This window comes from Salmo salar, chromosome ssa29, assembly GCF_905237065.1.
Source record: "Salmo salar chromosome ssa29, Ssal_v3.1, whole genome shotgun sequence".
NCBI classification, from domain to species: Eukaryota; Metazoa; Chordata; class Actinopteri; order Salmoniformes; family Salmonidae; genus Salmo; species Salmo salar.
Window position 1 is genome coordinate 26,572,224 of NC_059470.1, and position 18,817 is coordinate 26,591,040.

The window sequence follows — 18,817 nt, forward strand, 5'->3', positions numbered from 1 at the left end:
GATTTTTACATGTCTTAATAATAATTTGCTATTATTCAATTTCTAATCATTTGTGGCGCAACTCGATATTAATTTGAATTCATAGCACTGACGTAAAATATTGTGCAATGCAAATCTCCAGTGTCCAACAGTGTAATCCATATTTAACACGTAACCGCAACATCCTATTGTTCTACCGCCATTTTGGTTCAAACGCAAAGATATTTTTTCGAAAAAGACCACATAATTCTACCGTTTGCTTTTCTGCCCTCAGCCTATTGTGGAGCCTTCAATATATTTTTCGTTCCGAGCCTCAACCGTGGAACATGTCTAATTAATCAGCTGTTCTGTTCTTGTGTTGTTGTTTTTAAATGTTAATTTCAAACTATAGACGAATATCAAGAGGAAGTAGATATTTTTCCATCTATATATTTGACACCAGAGTGAGCTTGAGCCATAATGGAAGCAGTTGCAGCGTTGTGAGTCCCGAGTCTCGCGATCTGCAAAACTCGGATTGAATGAAGTCAGCTGATCATTTGCTGTCGTATCGCCACTCACGTCTTCCCTAGGCAGAGGATCAAGACGCTGGACCGTTTAATTTCTGAAGGTAGCTATGCCGTTTTATTATCATCAAGTTAGCTTAAATGCACTGTCTATATTATGTGATTTTTCATAATTCTTTCGAAATGCATCAAAATGGCACAGCCAGCGATTTTGACAGATGACCTAGGCTTAAATAATACGGTCGTTTATCAAAGGATTTTGATAATTAGAACATTTAAATGCATTCATGGTCTTAGTTATTCATTCAAATATAGGACTATTTGAATAAAAAAAAATTACATGGATTTTTATCACCATCAAATTGCAACGCTGGCAATGCGGCTTCTCAAATGTCAGTTGTTGTTGCGCAAAAATGCGTAAACATCGTGCCGCACGTTATGTATTTGTCTCTCAATGTGTTTTTTTTTTATAGCAACAATGCAACTACTTATGTTATTTTCAGTTGCATGGCCATGGATAGATTCGATCATGTAAAAAAAATGTCGACGCTACAGCGCATTGGTGATCATGTGATTATATTGACAAGACACCTTTGGCAATGTAGCCCTTGATCATTACACCTAAATCATTGGACTAAGACGTCATCTGTTAATTAAGAGCCGTGATGCTTGGTTTGACCTTTAACACGCATTGCTTGCGGTACGGGTTTGGAAACTTAAGAACCTTTCATATCGGCGAGAAATAATTGTAAAAAAACAAAATGTTAAATTGATATACACCTTTTTATAGGGTTCCCACAAGCCAATATTTCCGTATTACAATGCTTGTTTATGGAAAACATGGAAGACTGAGTGGACATTTTGTGCTAATTAGCTATACGTGTCTGAACACCTGTGTAAATGGAATACCGACACCACAAACATGTTGTCAAAAAAAAAAATACAGTAGGCTGCAACTGATAAAACCGGTTATAAGTGGACAGTCAGTGTGTATTTTTCGTTTGTGAAATTATTTTGATATGAAAGTAGAGGGATTTATATTTCTTGAACCGCACCGCAATTGAGAATCGATTCACGTTTTAGATGGATTATTTGGCCGTTTTGCCTTCCAGAGCCAATTCACCTATAAACAGAACATGTAAAATCATTGGAGTATAAGCAGTAACGTTAGGCTCCTTTAGTCCATTATTGGGCTACTTTAATCTCAGCTGACTGACCCGCAGACTTTGGGGCAATGCACCTGAGATAAGAAGGAGACTAGTAGCCCTACTACAAACGTTATCAGTTGAAGATGCATGCAGAGAGTGGTATTGTAAATCAAAGACAAATCACATTATAGTCAAGCGGCCCTATTCCATTGGTTTGTCCCTAGTGACATAGGCTAGTGTGACAGTGTCACATGAGGATGATTCTGTTTGACTACGGAAGAGGAAGAATCATTCAATGCATTTAGCACAAGCGCGTTAGGACCCTGTGTACCTGCCACAGCCCCACCACATCCTCACTTGGATGTTGCATTTCCCATCAGAAGTGTCTGCTTATAGGGTAGGGCCTGTTTTGGTGAATCTCAATAATGTTAGTTCACATCCTCTTCCCTTCTCCTTCATCTGCACTGATCTGAGAAGTAAGGATAGGTTAAATCACTGTTTCCCAAATGGTGTCATTGGGACCCCAAGGGGTGCACGTTTTGGTTTTTGCCCTAACACTACACAGCTGTTTCAAATGGTCAAAGCTTGATGATTAGTTGATTATTTGAATCAGCTGTGTAGTGCTATGGCAAAAATCAAAATGTGTGTCCCGAGGACAGAGTTTGGGAAACCCTAAGTTAAAGCAATATTGTGAAATCCCACCGATTGATTTTCTTTCACCTGTATAGTGCTGTGTCTAATGAAGGACACAAGACAAGGAAGGGGAAAGGAAGCTACAGGATATTCAGAATAAGATCTACCCTTTGTGTCTTCTATCTTTGATAACAAAGAACAGCTAGTTAAAAAGAACAGCTAGTTAAAAAGAACAGCTAGTTAAAAGAATAGGTTTAATAGGTTTTCCCTAAGTGTTGATTCAGGACCAGTTTTAGTTGCAGCTCTTTGGCTCAATACTAGTGTAACAGTGTAGGTTCCGTCCCTCTCTTCGCCCCAACCCGGGCTTGAACCAGGGACCCTTGCACACATCAACAACTGACACCCCACGAAGCATCGTTACCCATCGCGCCACAAAACCCGCGGCCCTTGCAACGCAAGGGGAAACCCTACTTCAAGTCTCAGAGCGAGTGACGTCACTGATTGAAATGCTATTAGCGCGCACCACCGCTAACTAACTAGCCATTTCACATCGGTTACATTCACCCCCTCTTTTGACCTCCTCCTTTTCCGCAGCAACCAATGATCCGGGTCACGGCACCAATGTAACAGTGTAGGTTCCGTCCCTCTCTTCGCCCCAACCCGGGCTCGAACCAGGGACCCTTGCACACATCAACAACTGACACCCACCGAAGCATCGTTACCCATCGCACCACAAAAGCCACCGTCCTTGCAACGCAAGGGGACACCCTACTTCCAGTCTCAGAGCGAGTGACGTCACTGATTGAAACGCTATTAGCGCGCACCACCGCTAACTAACTAGCCATTTCACATCGGTTACACTAGGACTGAGAAAGGTTAACTATTTTATCTTGTTATCAAATTGTATTTCTCCTATGCTCACAAAAACTACAGGTGTAGACTAACAGCTTACTTACGGGCCTTTCCCAACAATGCAGAGAAAGAAAATAGAAAAGTAAGAATAAATACAAATGAGTAACGATAACTTGGCTATATACACAGGGTACCAGTACCAAGGTGTTCTGCAGGGGTAAGAGAGAATTGAGGTAGATATGCACATATAATTAAACAATAAGCAACACGGGAGTGTGGTATATGGCCAATATACCACCGCTAAGGGCTGTTCTTAGACAAGATGCATCATGGAGTGCCTGGATACAGCCCTTAGCCGTGGCATATTGGCCATGTACCACAAACCCCAGAGGTGACTTACTGCTATTATAAACTAGTTACCAATGTAATTAGAGCAGTACAAATAAATGCTTTGTCATACCCGTGGTATATGGTCTGATATACCACGGCTGTCAGCCAATCAGAATTCCGGGCTCTAACCACACAGTTTATAACTACAGTACCAGTCAAAATTTGGGACACACCTACTCATAAAAGGGTTTTTCTTTATTTTGACTATTTTCTATATTGTAGAATAATAGTGAAGACATCAAAACTATGAAATTACATATATGGAATCATCTAGTAAGCAAAAAAGTGTTAAACAAATCAAAATATTTTATAGTTGAGATTCTTTAAAGTAGCCACCCTTTGCCTTGATGACAGCTTTGCACACTCTTGGCATTCCCTCAACCAGCTTCATGAGGTAGTCACCTGGAATCCATTTCAATTACCTTGTCACAACACAACTGATTGGCTCAAACGCATGAAGAAGGAAAGAAATTCAAAACATTTTCTTTTAAAAAGGCACACCTGTTAATTGAAATGCATTCCAGGTGACTACCTCATGAAGCTGGTTGAGAGAATGCCAATTGTGTGCAAAGCTGTCATTAAGGGTGGCTACTTTGAAGAATCTCAAATATAAAATATATTTTGATTTGTTAAGCACTTTTTTGGTTACTACATGATTCCATATGTGTTATTTCATAGTTTTGATGTCTTCACTATTATTCTACAATGTAGAAAATAGTAAAAGTAGAGAAAAACCCTGGAATGAGAAGGTGTCCAAACTTTTGACTGGTTGTGTATATTTTTTAGTTTTGGGTCAAAAAAGACTGTTAAAATCACAATGAATTCAGCAAAAAAAGAGTTTAATTTAGAAAATCTGTTACCAAGTATTGCCACATGTAAACAAGGAGACATATATGTGATCGTGTCTCAATGTAATCAACGTATGAAATTATTTATATTTTCAAATGGAACCTCTTTTTGGGCAAACTTGTGGTCAATTTGCAGTGTACAAATTATTCTAATTATGTTCTACCCCTGCCCTAGAACCTCGGCCTGTACTGTAGGCCTTCTCCCTCTCTTCAGTGCTTGCCTTCCTGATTCTGCCCTTCAGAATCACTGGTAGCCAGGGGAAGGGTGGTTGTTGGTGAATGTGTGAATCCATTATCAATTTGGGATGCACTTACTTAGTAAATTAGCACTATTTCATGACATTTGAACAGGAAGTTAAATGTGAGCCGTTGGGTTTACAGGATTATGCAACATCTTGCAACCAGCACTCGTTCTAGTTTCATTATGAGACAGATTATGCTGAATGGGACATTATTTTATTAGGCTAAAGCTCCTTTGTTTGGTCACTGGTTACCCTCACTGGAGAGACATTCCTGAGTACGGATCATTTACATTTTAACACTGCAGTGCTCAGTGAGTGTATCCTTGATAAAAGGATTCCATACGTCACATGACTGGTGTCATATGATGTGGCTGAGTCCATAGAAATGTGATGCATGTCTGGGTTTTACCCTCTGACTGTACTTCCACAACCATTAGTGTGGAAGTACTTTTTCCCCCCAATAAAGGTAGGGACTTTGGGGAGAGTAAACTGATCCCTGATCTGTTTTTAAGGGCAACTTCAGCCTGCATCGTACCAGAGATTGCTGAGCTTGGTAGGTGGCTGCCCTGAGGCATGGCAGTATGCTCACTGTTGTGTCAAGGGATATGGATTTAATCCTCTAGCTTTTTAAATACCAGAGTGTTGTGAATCACTGTGTCTGAATCTCATACAATTCACAAAGACACTAATTTAGTTGACTTCCCAATCCTACCCCACACTAGGATTTTCCACTTCCTCAAACGGCCCATATAACTCAGCCAGCCATGTTCCACAGTCATGTGACGCTTCATGCATATATTCCACCCTATGAGTCTCTATGCCAAAATCACAATGGAAATGATTGAATTCTGTCCAAGTGTGAGTCTGTCAGTGTGTGTATACAGTGTCTGTCCTGTTTTACAGTAAGTATTTTGCTCCTGATAGGATCCAGAGGGAATAAAACATTCTCTCCCTAGAGAGAGAGAGATGTCGTGACGTTGGGCTCTAGTCGCTGGGATATCACCATGGTCACGGTTCAGAAAAGGGGTGATATTGTCATGGTAACATAAGAGGGACAGGGATCTGTGTGTACAGGCTGTTTCCCGATAGTGTGCTTGCTATATGTTTGCGAGTCCCTCTCACCATTGTAGAAAGCTTCATTTTTAAGCCTATGTGTGGGCGGGAATTTGTCTGTGTGAAATCATCATTTAGTAATTGGCCTACTCTGTTAGTGTATGTTTTTAGTGTTGGGGAGGGTTAACAAGCTGCTTTGAACAGATTCAGAATGGATGGGTGGGTGGATTTTGAGTTGGATGAGAAGCCCATTGACCTTCTAATGACTGGGTCAATAGTGTCCCAGCCAGGACTATAACTCACTATGGTCTGGGATGCAGTCAGCTATAACACGAATCAATACAGCTGTATATACGGTGAGCTCCATACTGGGACAGTAACCACGTTTCCATCCATAGTGTTTTATGCAAGTAAAGTCATACCATAACAAAATAAATCGTAACAGCTGTGATGGAAACAGGTAGTTTCGGTACAATTTTTATTAACGCCGAAAGACTTTGTTTGTTCAAGATGGTGAGGTGTTTTTGTGTCTGTAAAATGTATGTTTCGGGACATGGAGGTGGAAACTACTTTATGCGCCAGACGTATAGAGTTACACAGAGGCTGGGTCCTGTTATTGTTCTTGATATAATATGCATCATATCGAAGTACCTTTGGAGTCACACGACTCGGAAAACTATGCAGTTTATTAGACTACAGATGAAATAAGTTCTGATTCATTTCAGAGTGGTGAAAGTGCACGGTAATGAGCTTGACGCTGCTTTCCAATAAATATCCAGGGTCTTATTCTGGTGAGATGATGATCTATGCTTGACTGCTGTTTGACTAATAGAAATCCATAATAATCTCATGGTGTAGACTAGACAACCCTCACAGCCTACCTGCACTGTATCTGTGAGCTGTTGGCTAGAGCGCAGGTGCCAAGACCAGAGTAGGCACATTTACTATTTAACACAACAGTTTTTGTGACAAAACTATCGCTAGAGTTGAACATGCGATGGAAACACATTGAACTTCAGATTTTTATTTGATAAATGAAAACCTAAGCGAAAAAGTACATTTTGTGTGCACTACGTCATCACGCACTGATGTTTATCCGCAAGAAGTCAATTTGGTGGAAATATACCACTGGTGGGAAAATGCGCATGTTTTCTTTATACGGATTCTATAATATTCCCATGAAAATCTGTCGCCAATTGGATGGAAACCTAGCTAGTGACAAATGTTTTGTCTCTGTACTACAGCACTTTGGATTTTAAATGATACAATGACTATGAGTTTAAAATGCAGACTGTCAGCTTTAATTTGAGGGTATTTTCATCCATATCAGTGAACCATTTAGAAAATCTATTTGTTTTCAATAAACATTGGAGACTAAAATATAGTTTACATGTTGTCAACAATCTAAGCCAACCCATCTGTTTTTCCCATAGTTGCTCACACAATGGTTTTGTTGCTGAATAACCAACCCGTCAGTGGTGCTCTGTGGACTGTGCACCACTCTTTCTCTCTTCTCGCTCCCTTTATCACTGTCATTCACACACTCACTCCATTCTTTCTTTCTCTCAGATCTAGCCTGTCAGGATGGACCTGTCCAAGCTGCCTAAGATCCGGGATGAGGAGAAAGAGAGCGAGTTTGGATATGTCCATGGAGTCTCCGGCCCAGGTCACTATCTCACATACACATTCACCTATGTCTCATGTGCCTCTGTTTAGGCTCTAAAGGTTTTAGGCTAGCTGAAGAAGGGATGCTTTGGTAATAGCCTCAGCTATGCCTAGTTAAAGGTTAAATGGAAGAAAAAAAAGCTATCCCTCTGGTAGTAAGCTAGGCGATAGGAGGCTTGGCTTGGCACTAATCTGTTTACACCAATCTGGCGTGGAGTTTTGACTAGAGATCCGTCTCGCTTGCATGGTGTGTGACCTCTGACCTGTGTTGTCCCCTGGCTGTGCTGCAGTGGTGACGGCCACTGCTATGGCGGGAGCGGCCATGTATGAGCTGGTGCGTGTGGGCCACAGTGAGCTGGTGGGAGAGATCATCAGGCTGGAGGGAGACATGGCCACCATCCAGGTCTACGAGGAGACATGTATCCTTACGGGTTATACTGTTACTGCACCTGACTGGTTGTATCCCAAATGGAATCCTATTCCCTACATAGGGCACTACTTTTGACCAGAGAAATATGGGCCCTGGTTAAAAGAAGTGCACTGTAAAGTTAATAGGGGTTTCATTTGGGATGCAAGCTTTACTGTACCTGACTGTCAGTGTTCTCCTGGTACATACAGTGCTATGCCTGTGTGTACATGACTGCACCTGTCTGTCAGGGGTTGGAACCAAAAGTTATTTTCTGATCGCTTTTTTCCTGAACAGAACCACCATTTTTTTTCCTTTTCCTGATCAAATCAAATTTCAAATCAAATGTATTTATATTTCCCTTCTTACATCAGCTGATATCTCAAAGTGCTGTATAGAAACCCAGCCTAAAACCCCAAACAGCAAGTAATGCAGGTGTAGAAGCAAAATACATTTCTGAATCAGTTAGAACCAAAACAAAAGTACCGGTTTACATCGTTCCTTCCTTTACTGTGATATAAAATTAACAAATTAGCCTCCTTCTATACGCCTATATCTGTATAGCAGACAAGGTGTTCTAGCCATCTGACCTAAAGAAATGCGTGTCGTAGCATGCTGAGGGAGAGATTTTGCATATCCTACACATCGAAACACATTGTTTGGCCAATATCCCTTGTTTATTGATGGTGCTGGCTGCGCCAGGTTCAATCTGAATGTATATGGATGTTTTTTCAAATTTTCCTAATGGAAACCCTGGTACACACATACTTGCAAAAATCTTCTAGTGGGTAGACACTGGAATAGGTTTGAGGGTGAGGGCTTTGCAGAGGTGCTTTACAGAGTTTTTAGTGGGAACAGAAGAAAAATATACCCTGAATGTAAAAAAAACATTATTAATCGGTTGCCATGATTATAAAATAACAGTTCTGTTCCTGGAACATTATAGATCACTTTCATTCGCAGTTCTGATTCTGTTCCTTAAAATTTAGTTATTTTCGGGTCTTTGGTTTGGTTCCCTGAACCAGTTCCAACCGCCATGGTGTGTGTGTGTGTATACACACTTACTATATATTTATACAATCACCTTAGTGTTCATTACCGAACACATTTCTACGGTTCATACACACTCAGTCTTCTACACTGTACTGAAAACACACACACACACACACACACACACACACACACACACACACACACACACACTGTGAGTATGTTCCTGAGCATTGTCACAGCGGGTGTGTCCGTTGGGGACCCAGTGCTGCGGACAGGGAAGCCTCTGTCAGTGGAGCTGGGCCCAGGCATCATGGGCTCCATCTTTGATGGTATCCAGCGCCCCCTGAAGGACATCAACGACCTAACACAGAGCATCTACATCCCCCGCGGAGTCAATATCGGAGCCCTCAACCGAGACCTGAAATGGGAGTTCTCCCCCGTCAAGAGCTTACGGGTGGGTGTGTCCTACTACTCTGAGGAAAGTGTTTGCGTGGTTTACTCGATGCGCTACACTATCCACAATTTCAAGTCTCCTTAGACCACATACTGAACTGTACATTTAAAGCTAGAATCCTTAATTGAAACAATAACAAAGCGGTAACCCCGCCTCTGTTTTGGGAGTAAGATGAGCAATGGGCCTGGAGAATTTTCAAAAATGTAACCTTTATTTAACTAGGCAAGTCAGTTAAGAACAAATTCTTATTTACAACGACAGCCTATACCGGCCAAACCCGGACGACGCTGGGCCAATTGTGTGCCGCCCTATGGGACTCACAATCATGGCCGGTTGTGATACAGCCTGGATTCGAACCAGGGTGTCTGTAGTGACGCCTCTAGCACTGAGATCCAGTGCCTTAGACCGCTGCGCCACTCGGGAACCACAGTGAAAGTCATAGACTGAGCTATGGATGCAAGTACTGACCATCCATGATATCAAAATGGTAGTTTTAACCATGTTTTGAGGCTATCCAGTGTTTGTTTACATTGTTTACGAACATTGGGGTAAATCAAGCTTATATTTTGGGTTCTGATGGGGTACGACAGTTGAACTAAGCTCACAAATCATTAGAAGTTATATTCTTCATGAATCAGTGGGTATCTATCGTTAATCTATAAATCCCAAAATGTATGTAGCAACTAAGGATTCTAGCTTTCATGTTAAAGTTTGAATTGATAACCATTAACCCCCCCCCCCCCTCTTAGGTGGGCAGTCACATCACAGGGGGTGATATCTACGGGATGGTGTTTGAGAACTCCCTCATCAAGCACAAGATCATGCTGCCCCCGAGGAACAGAGGAACCGTCACCTATGTGGCTCCCCCTGGAAACTATGACGTCTCGGTTAGTTCCACCACCCAACCTTGTCTAAATCCATAGTAATACATGTGGGGTCATTTATGTATTAAGACTGTGTGTTTCAGGACGTGGTGTTGGAGCTGGAGTTTGAGGGTATGAAGGAAAAGTTCACCATGGTCCAAGTCTGGCCAGTGCGACAGATTCGTCCGGTCACAGAGAAGCTACCTGCCAATCACCCACTGCTGACCGGACAGAGAGTACTGGACGCCCTCTTCCCGTGAGTCCCCTTTCTCTTACCCCACTTTTCCATCTATCCTTCCTTCACCTTTCTCCATCTCTCTGCTTCAGGGAATCCCTCTTAGCATTCTCCCCATTTTCCCTCTTTTCTTCAAGGACACTATCAGAATGTCTTTCTGTCCATCTGTCTTCAATGTTCTACTACAAGGAAGCTGAATTAGAAAGTGTTCTCTGAATCTGCCAATATACTCAACCTCTGCTTCCATCTCCCTGCCCCCGGTTTGTTCTGTCTGTCTCTGTGTCCAGGTGTGTCCAGGGAGGAACCACAGCCATCCCCGGAGCCTTTGGCTGTGGTAAAACGGTCATCTCCCAGTCCCTGTCAAAGTACTCCAACAGTGATGTCATTGTCTACGTAGGCTGCGGGGAGCGTGGGAACGAGATGTCAGAAGTTCTGCGAGATTTCCCCGAGGTGGGTGGTGTTACAGTGCATTCGGAAAGTATTCAGAACAACTTGACTTTTTCCACATTTTGTTACGTTACAGGCTTACTCTAAAATGGATGAAACTCCTTTTTTCCTCATCAATCTACACACAATACCCCATAATGACGAAGCAAAAATAGGTTTTTAGACATTTTTGCAGATGTAAAAAAATAAAAAAAATGATATCACATTTACATAAGTATTCAGACCCTTTACTCAGTACTTTGTTGAAGCACTTTTGGCAGCAATTACAGCCTTGAGTCTTCTTGGGTGTGACGCTATAATCTTGGCACACCTGTATTTGGGGAGTTTCTCCCATTCTTCTCTGCAGATCCTCTCAAGCTGTCAGGTTGGATGGGGAGTGTTGCTGCACAGCTATTTTCAGGTCTCTCCAGAGATGTTAGATTGGGTTCAAGTCCTGGCTCCGGCTGGGACACACAAGGACATTCAGAGACTTGTCCCGAAGCCACTCCTGCGTTGTCTTGGCTGTGTGTATAGGGTCATTTTCCTGTTGGAAGGTGAACCTTCGCCCCAGTCTGAGGTCCTGAGAGCTCTGGAGCAGGTTTTCATCAAGGATCTCTCTGTACTTTGCTCTGTTCATCTTTGCCTCGGTCCTGACTGGTCTCCCAGTCCCTGCCACTGAAAAACATCCTCACGGCATCATGCTGCCACCACCATGCTTCACTGTGGGGATGGTGCCAGGTTTCCTCCAGACGTGACTCTTGGCATTTAGGGCATTTAGGCCAAAGAGTTAAATCTTTGTTTCATCAGACCAGATCATTTTGGTTCTCATGGTGTAAGACTCCTTTAGGTGCCTTTTGGCAAACTCCAAGCGGGCTGTCATGTGCCTTTTACTGAGGAATGGCTTCTGTCTGGCCAATCTACCATAAAGGCCTAATTGGTGGACTGCTGCAGAGATAGAAGAAACTTCCATATGTACAACTATCTCTACAGAGGAACCCTAGAACTCTGTCAGAGTGACCATTCGGTTCTTGGTCACCTCCCTGATTTCTCAGTTTTGCCGGGCGGCTAGCTCTTGGAAGAGTCTTTGTGGTTCCAAACTTCTTCCATTTAAGAATGATGGAGGCCACTGTGTTCTTGGGGACCTTCAATGCTGCAGAAATGTTTTTGGTACCCTTCCCCAGATCTGTGCCTTGATACAATCCTGTCTCGGAGCGCTACGGACAATTCCTTCGACCTCATGGCTTGGTTTTTGCTCTGAAATGCACTTTCAACTGTGGGATCTTATATAGACAGGTGTGTGTGCCTTTCCAAATCATGTTGTAGAAACATCTCAAGTATGATCAATGAAAACAGGATGTACCTGAGCTCAATTTCGAGTCTCATAGCAAAGGTCTCAATCCTTATGTAAATGGTATTTCTTTTTATTTTATTTTTCTATACATTTGTAAACATTTCTAAACTGTTTTTGCTTTGTCATTGTGGGGTGTTGTGTGTAGATTGATGAGGAAAAACATTGATTAAATTAATTTTAGAATAAGGCTGTAAAGTAACAAAATGTGGAAAAGGTCAAGGGGTCTGAATACTTTCCGAATGCGCTGTATGTCATTAGATTATCATGATCATCATCATTAGCGTTAGCCTTTTTCTTATTGAAGGTCAGGATGATTGACAGTGTGTCTGTCTAATAGCTGACCATGGAGGTGGATGGGAAGACTGAGAGCATCATGAAGAGAACAGCGCTGGTCGCCAACACCTCCAACATGCCTGTGGCTGCTAGAGAGGCCTCTATCTACACAGGTAGGAACCAATCACAGGGCCCAGAGCATAACACAGCAAACCTCCCAGCCAATGACAGGTCTGAGACCACAACATGGAGCACACCCCCTAACCAATCACCTACTTGTCCTCTGTGTGTGTGTGTCTGCAGGGATCACGCTGTCTGAGTACTTCAGGGACATGGGCTACAATGTTAGCATGATGGCTGACTCCACCTCTCGATGGGCCGAGGCTCTCAGGGAGATCTCTGGTCGACTGGCTGAGATGCCCGCTGGTGAGTGGCAGCTGGTAACACCCAAAATACAAAATAGTTGCCTTTTTAATGCAATGTATAGGACATCTTCTAGGGCTAGTGGGGTGAATTTGGTTTAAATCAGTTATTTGGAACATATCAAGTAAGGTCTGTTTTGTCTCCACAGACAGTGGTTACCCAGCCTACTTGGGTGCCCGTCTGGCGTCATTCTACGAGCGTGCTGGCAGAGTGAAGTGTCTTGGCAACCCAGAGAGAGAGGGCAGCGTCAGCATTGTGGGGGCGTGAGTACAGTTACATCTCTTCACCACACGGGGGAGCCCTTGTTCCTCCTCTCAGCTCTCCAGTAGACCTCAGAAACCTGCCAACACAATCAAGCCACACTGAAATAGGCGGAAGTGGAGTGCTTCTTCTAACGTTATAACCACGTTACCAATGTTCTGTTTCATTTCCACAGTGTGTCTCCCCCTGGTGGCGACTTCTCTGATCCTGTGACATCAGCTACCCTGGGAATCGTGCAGGTAACTGTGGATACAGCCTGTTTCTGTCTGGCTCTGATAGAACACACTTACACCATTATTTAACTAGGCAAGTCAGTTAAGAACACATTCTTATTTACAATGACGGCCTACCGAAAAGCAAAAGGCCTCCTGCGGCCACGGGGACCTGGGATTAAAATAAATAAATACAATATAAATATAGGACAAAACACACATCACAACAAGTTAGACAACACTACATAAAGAGAGACCTAAGACAACAACATAGCAAGGCATCAACACATGACAACATAGCATAGTAGCAACACAACATAACAACAACAACATGGTAGAGGCACAAAACATGGTACAAACATTATTGGGCACAGACAACAGCACAAAGGGCAAGAAGGTAGAGACAATAATACATCACACAAAGCAGCCACAGCTGTCAGTAAGAGTGTCCATGATAAGGTCTTTGAATAAAGATATTGAGATAAAACTGCCCAGTTTGAGTGTTTGTTGCAGCTCGTTCCAGTCGCTAGCTGCAGCGAACTGAAAAGAGGAGAGACCCATGGATGTGTGTGCTTTGGGGACCTTTAACAGAATGTGACTCAGAACGGGTGTTGTATGTGGAGGATGAGGGCTGCAGTAGATATCTCAGATAGGGGGAGAGTGAGGCCTAAGAGGGTTTTATAATTAAGCATCAACCAGTGGGTCTTGCGACGGGTATACAGAGATGACCAGTTTACAGAGGAGTATAGAGTGCAGAAATGTGTCCTCAAAGGAGCATTGGTGGCAAATCTGATGGCCGAATGGTAAAGAACATCTAGCCGCTCGAGAGCACCCTTAAATGATGTCTCTGTAATCTAGCATGGGTAGGATGGTCATCTGAATCAGGGTTAGTTTGGCAGCTGGGGTGAAAGAGGAGCGATTACGATAGAGAAAACCAAGTCTAGATTTAACTTTAGCCTGCAGCTTTGATATGTGCTGAGAGAAAGACAGTGCACCATCTAGCCATACTCCCAAGTTTCTTGTATGAGGTGACTACCTCAAGCTCTAAACCCTCAGAGGTAGTAATCACACCTGTGGGAGGAGGGTCATTCTACTTACCTAACCACATAACCTTGTTCTGAACACCTCCAAAACAAAGGTCAAGGTTAGAGAAAGCTTGTTGGACATTAAGAAAGCTTTACATTTATGTCATTTAGCAGACGCTCTTATCCAGAGCGACCTACAAATTGGTGGAACAACCAGTTTACAATAGTACATCTATATATATCTTTTTTTTTTGGGGGGGGGGTGGTTAGAAGGATTACTTTATCCTATCCCAGGTATTCCTTAAAGAGGTGGGGTTTCAGGTGTCTCCGGAAGGTGGTGATTGACCCCGCTGTCCTTGCGTCGTGAGAGAGCTTGTTCCACCATTGGGGTGCCAGAGCAGCGAACAGTTTTGACTGGGCTGAGCGGGAACTGTGCTTCCGCAGAGGTAGGGAGGCGAGCAGGCCAGAGGTGGATGAACGCAGTGCCCTTCTTTGGGTGTAGGGACTGATCAGAGCCTGAAGGTACGGAGGTGCCGTTCCCCTCACAGCTCCGTAGGCAAGCACCATGGTCTTGTAGCAGATGCGAGCTTCTACTGGAAGCCAGTGGAGTGTGCGGAGGAGCGGGGTGACGTGAGAGAACTTGGGAAGGTTGAACACCAGACGGGCTGCGGCGTTCTGGATGAGTTGTAGGGGTTTAATGGCACCGGCAGGGAGCCCCGCCAACAGCGAGTTGCAGTAATCCAGACGGGAGATGACAAGTGCCTGGATTAGGACCTGCGCCGCTTCCTGTGTAAGGCAGGGTCGTACTCTGCGAATGTTGTAGAGCATGAACCTACAGGATCGGGTCACCGCCTTGATGTTAGCGGAGAACGACAGGGTGTTGTCCAGGATCATGCCAAGGCTCTTAGCACTCTGGGAGGAGGACACAATGGAGTTGTCAACCGTGATGGCGAGATCATGGAACGGGCAGTCCTTCCCCGGGAGGAAGAGCAGCTCCGTCTTGCCGAGGTTCAGCTTGAGGTGGTGATCCGTCATCCACACTGATGTCTGCTTTGTTGTAGAGCATTTAACACAAAATCCGGGAAGGGGCCAGCTGAGTATAAGACTGTATCATCAGCATATAAATGGATGAGAGAGCTTCCGACTGCCTGAGCTATGTTGTTGATGTAAATTCAGAAGAGCGTGGGGCCTAGGCTTGAGCCTTGGGGTACTCCCTTGGTGACAGGCAGTGGCTGAGACGGCAGATTTTCTGACTTTATACACTGTACTCTTTGAGAGAGGTAGTTAGCAAACCAGCCGAAAGACCCCTCAGAGACACCAATACTCCTTAGCCAGGTCCACAAGAATGGAATGGTCTACCGTATCAAAAGCTTTGGCCAAGTTGATAAAAATAGCAGCACAATATTGCTTATAATCAAGGGCAATGGTGACATCATTTAGGACCTTTAAGGTTGCAGTGGCACATCCATAACCTGAGTGGAACCAGATTGCGTACCAGAGAGAATACTATAGACATCAAGAAAGCCAGTCAGTTGATTATTGACAAGTTTTTTTCCAACACTTTTGATAAACAGGGCAAAATAGAAATAGGCCTATAACAATTAGGATCAGCTTGATCTCCTCCTTTAAATAAAGGACGAACCGTGGCTGCCTTCTAAGCAATGGGAACCTCTCCAGAAAGGAGAGACGGGCTTGGCGATGATAGGGGCAGCAACCTTAAAGAATACGTTTTTGGGGGGTAAAGTTTAAGGAGCTCCTTTAGCACCTCGGACTCAGTGACCACCTGCAGGGAGAAACTTTGTAGCAGGGCAGGAGAAAAAAAAGGGAGAAGCGTCGGGGATAGTTGCATTAGAAGGGGTGGGAGATGAGGAAATGTTGGATGGGCAAGGAGGTATGTCTGAGTCAAATAGGAATCCTGACTTCAGGAAGTGGTGCCTTAAAGATCTCAGCCATGTGCTTCTTGTCAGTAACAACCACATCATCAACATTAAGGGACATGGGCAGCTGTGAGGAGGAGGGTTTATTCTCCAGGTCTTTAACCGTTTTCCAGAACTTTTTGGGGTTAGACCCACAGAGAGAGAACTGCTCCTTAAAGTAACTAACTTTGGCCTTCCGGATAGCCTGAGTGCACTTATTTCTCATTTGCCTGAATGATAGCCAGTCAGCCTGAGTATGCGTGTGCCGAGCCTTTCGCCAAATGCAATTCTTGAGGTGGAGTAACTCTGCAAGATCACGGTCGAACCAGGGGCTGAACCTGTTTTTAATTCTAATTTTCTTTATGGGGGCGTGTTTGTTAACAATACCACAGAAAATATAAAAAAAGAAGGTCCAAGCGTCTTCGACAGAGGGGATCAAGCTGATTCCATACCATTTTACAGAGGCCAGTTCATGAAGGAAGGCTTGCTCATTCAAGGACAGGTCGTTTCACTGAGCAGCCATTACGAACACAGGCTGTAAAACAGTGATCACTAAGGTCATTACACTCATCCATATGAAGCAAAGAAATAAAGACAAGCTTTAGGGACTCAATTATCAATCCTTGGGTACGCTCCTGATGCTGATGCCTGTCAGATCTGACAACGCCTGGATAGGTATTTTACGTATCAGCTAACCACATCATATGTTATAGCAATCTGTCATTCTGACACAATCAATGACGTGGCACACAACCATTGGTTGGTTCATGCAACGTCTGAGCAGGGGAATGCAACTCTTCATCCTCTTTTTCCCTCCCTCTCTCCCTGCCTTCATCCTCTCTCCCTCTTTCTCTCTGCCCACTCACTCTTTCTCTCCCCCTTTCTCTCTCTCTCTCTCTCCCCCTCTATCCTTCCCTCTCTCAGGTGTTCTGGGGTCTGGATAAGAAGCTGGCCCAGAGGAAGCACTTCCCGTCAGTCAACTGGCTGATCAGCTACAGTAAGTACACGCGGGCCCTAGACGAGTACTACGACAAGCACTTCCCTGAGTTCGTCCCACTGCGCACCAAGGCCAAAGAGATCCTGCAGGAGGAGGAGGACCTGGCTGAGATCGTACAGCTGGTCGGCAAGGTGAGGGGCAACTGAGGGGAGGGGGAAGAAAGAAGGTGGGGACAATATTGGGCTGCATCTCTATAGTCTGAGGTTTTATCTCCATGCCTCCTCTGCTTCATAATATTGAGATTGTCCTGGTTGTCATGGTGACAGGCATCGCTGGCCGAAACTGATAAGATCACCCTGGAGGTGGCCAAGCTCCTCAAGGATGACTTCCTGCAACAGAATGGTTACACCCCCTACGACAGGTAAAACACTCACTCACTCAAACGCACTTACTCTCACTGACCTACTCATATATTTCTGAGTAATACTGAAAGATTGACTGTGAAGTCATTCCAACTGTAACTCCCTGCCCCCTGACCTCTCCCTGCAGGTTTTGTCCCTTCTATAAGACGGTAGGCATCCTGTCCAACATCATAGCGTTCTACGACATGGCGAGGCACGCGGTGGAGACCACAGCTCAGAGCGACAACAAGATCACCTGGTCCATGATCCGAGAACACCTGGGAGAGATCCTCTACAGACTCAGCTCCATGAAGTTCAAGGTACATCTGCTGTCTGACTGTTTCTCGTTTGTCTTTCTCTGTGTGTGTGTGTATTCCCTATATCTCTCTCTCTCTCTGTATTTCTATGCTGTCTCTGAGTGTTTCTCTTACTATTTGTCTGTATCACGATCTGTTTGTGTGTCTGTGTAACTCTATATGTCTGGTCTGTTTCAGGACCCAGTGAAGGAGGGAGAGGCCAAGATCAAGTCTGACTATGCCCAACTGCTGGAGGACATGCAGAACTCCTTCCGTAGCTTGGAGGACTGAGCCTTCACCCTGGACCTTTCACCCCTGACCCCTCACCTGTGACCTCGGGGACAGTGCATGTCTGCCCCCCCCCCACTCTGTAGCCACCTCCACTGCAGCCTCACATTCCACTGCCTTGTGTTTACACCCAACCTCCTGCCATCAGTTTACTCAACATGTGTATGGGCAAGAAGAGAACAAAATGTACTGTATTCTTGTATTCTGTTTCCTCACACATTCTAAATACCCCAGTATATTTGCCCCAGCATGGTCGAAGATCTGCCCCAACACCTTAATGTGTGTATGTTTACATGTCTGTTTGTGAGACCCCTGCATTGCCCCTCCCTTCCCCCTGTTTATTTTGGACATGGTCTCTGGCCCTAGCTGTGTACCTGAAGACTTCAGTTGATGTAATTATCGTTCATTAGCCCTCTATCTGTACAGAATATTGATGAATATTAACATCAAATACTTAATAAGCAGAGTGACTCTATATTTGTTGCAGGCGTCTGACATGGACAGCGTGTGGTCTGGTTGTTCATATTTACTGATTTATGCTGTGTAGTCTTGTGTACTTGCTGTGTGTGTGTGTGTGTGAGAGGGGGAGAGAGAGAGAGAGAGAGAGGTGGGCGCTCACCCTGTCCTTTCTACTGCTCATGGGACAAGTCCCAAAGAATAAAAGGCAACAAAACAAAATAGTGGGTATTTATTCTGTGTGTGTTTTTCAGTCATGTCAGTCTTCTCTTCATGTTCTGTGAGTGT

The 18,817-nt window shown here is 44.1% G+C and overlaps 1 protein-coding gene across 1 annotated transcript; it reads left to right on the plus strand.

Annotated features, from left to right (window-relative positions):
• The first annotated feature begins 409 nt into the window (after nt 1-409).
• LOC106590474 (V-type proton ATPase catalytic subunit A) lies at nt 410-18,753 on the plus strand. The gene is made up of 15 exons (XM_014181544.2): nt 410-586; nt 7,218-7,314; nt 7,604-7,732; nt 8,952-9,166; nt 9,916-10,053; nt 10,134-10,285; nt 10,552-10,714; nt 12,379-12,487; nt 12,618-12,740; nt 12,886-13,000; nt 13,174-13,237; nt 17,076-17,279; nt 17,415-17,509; nt 17,638-17,809; nt 17,984-18,753. The coding sequence occupies exons 2-15, from the start codon at nt 7,233-7,235 to the stop codon at nt 18,074-18,076; spliced, it is 1,854 nt and encodes a 617-aa protein (XP_014037019.1). The 5' UTR covers nt 410-586; nt 7,218-7,232; the 3' UTR covers nt 18,077-18,753.
• The last annotated feature ends 64 nt before the right edge of the window (nt 18,754-18,817 follow it).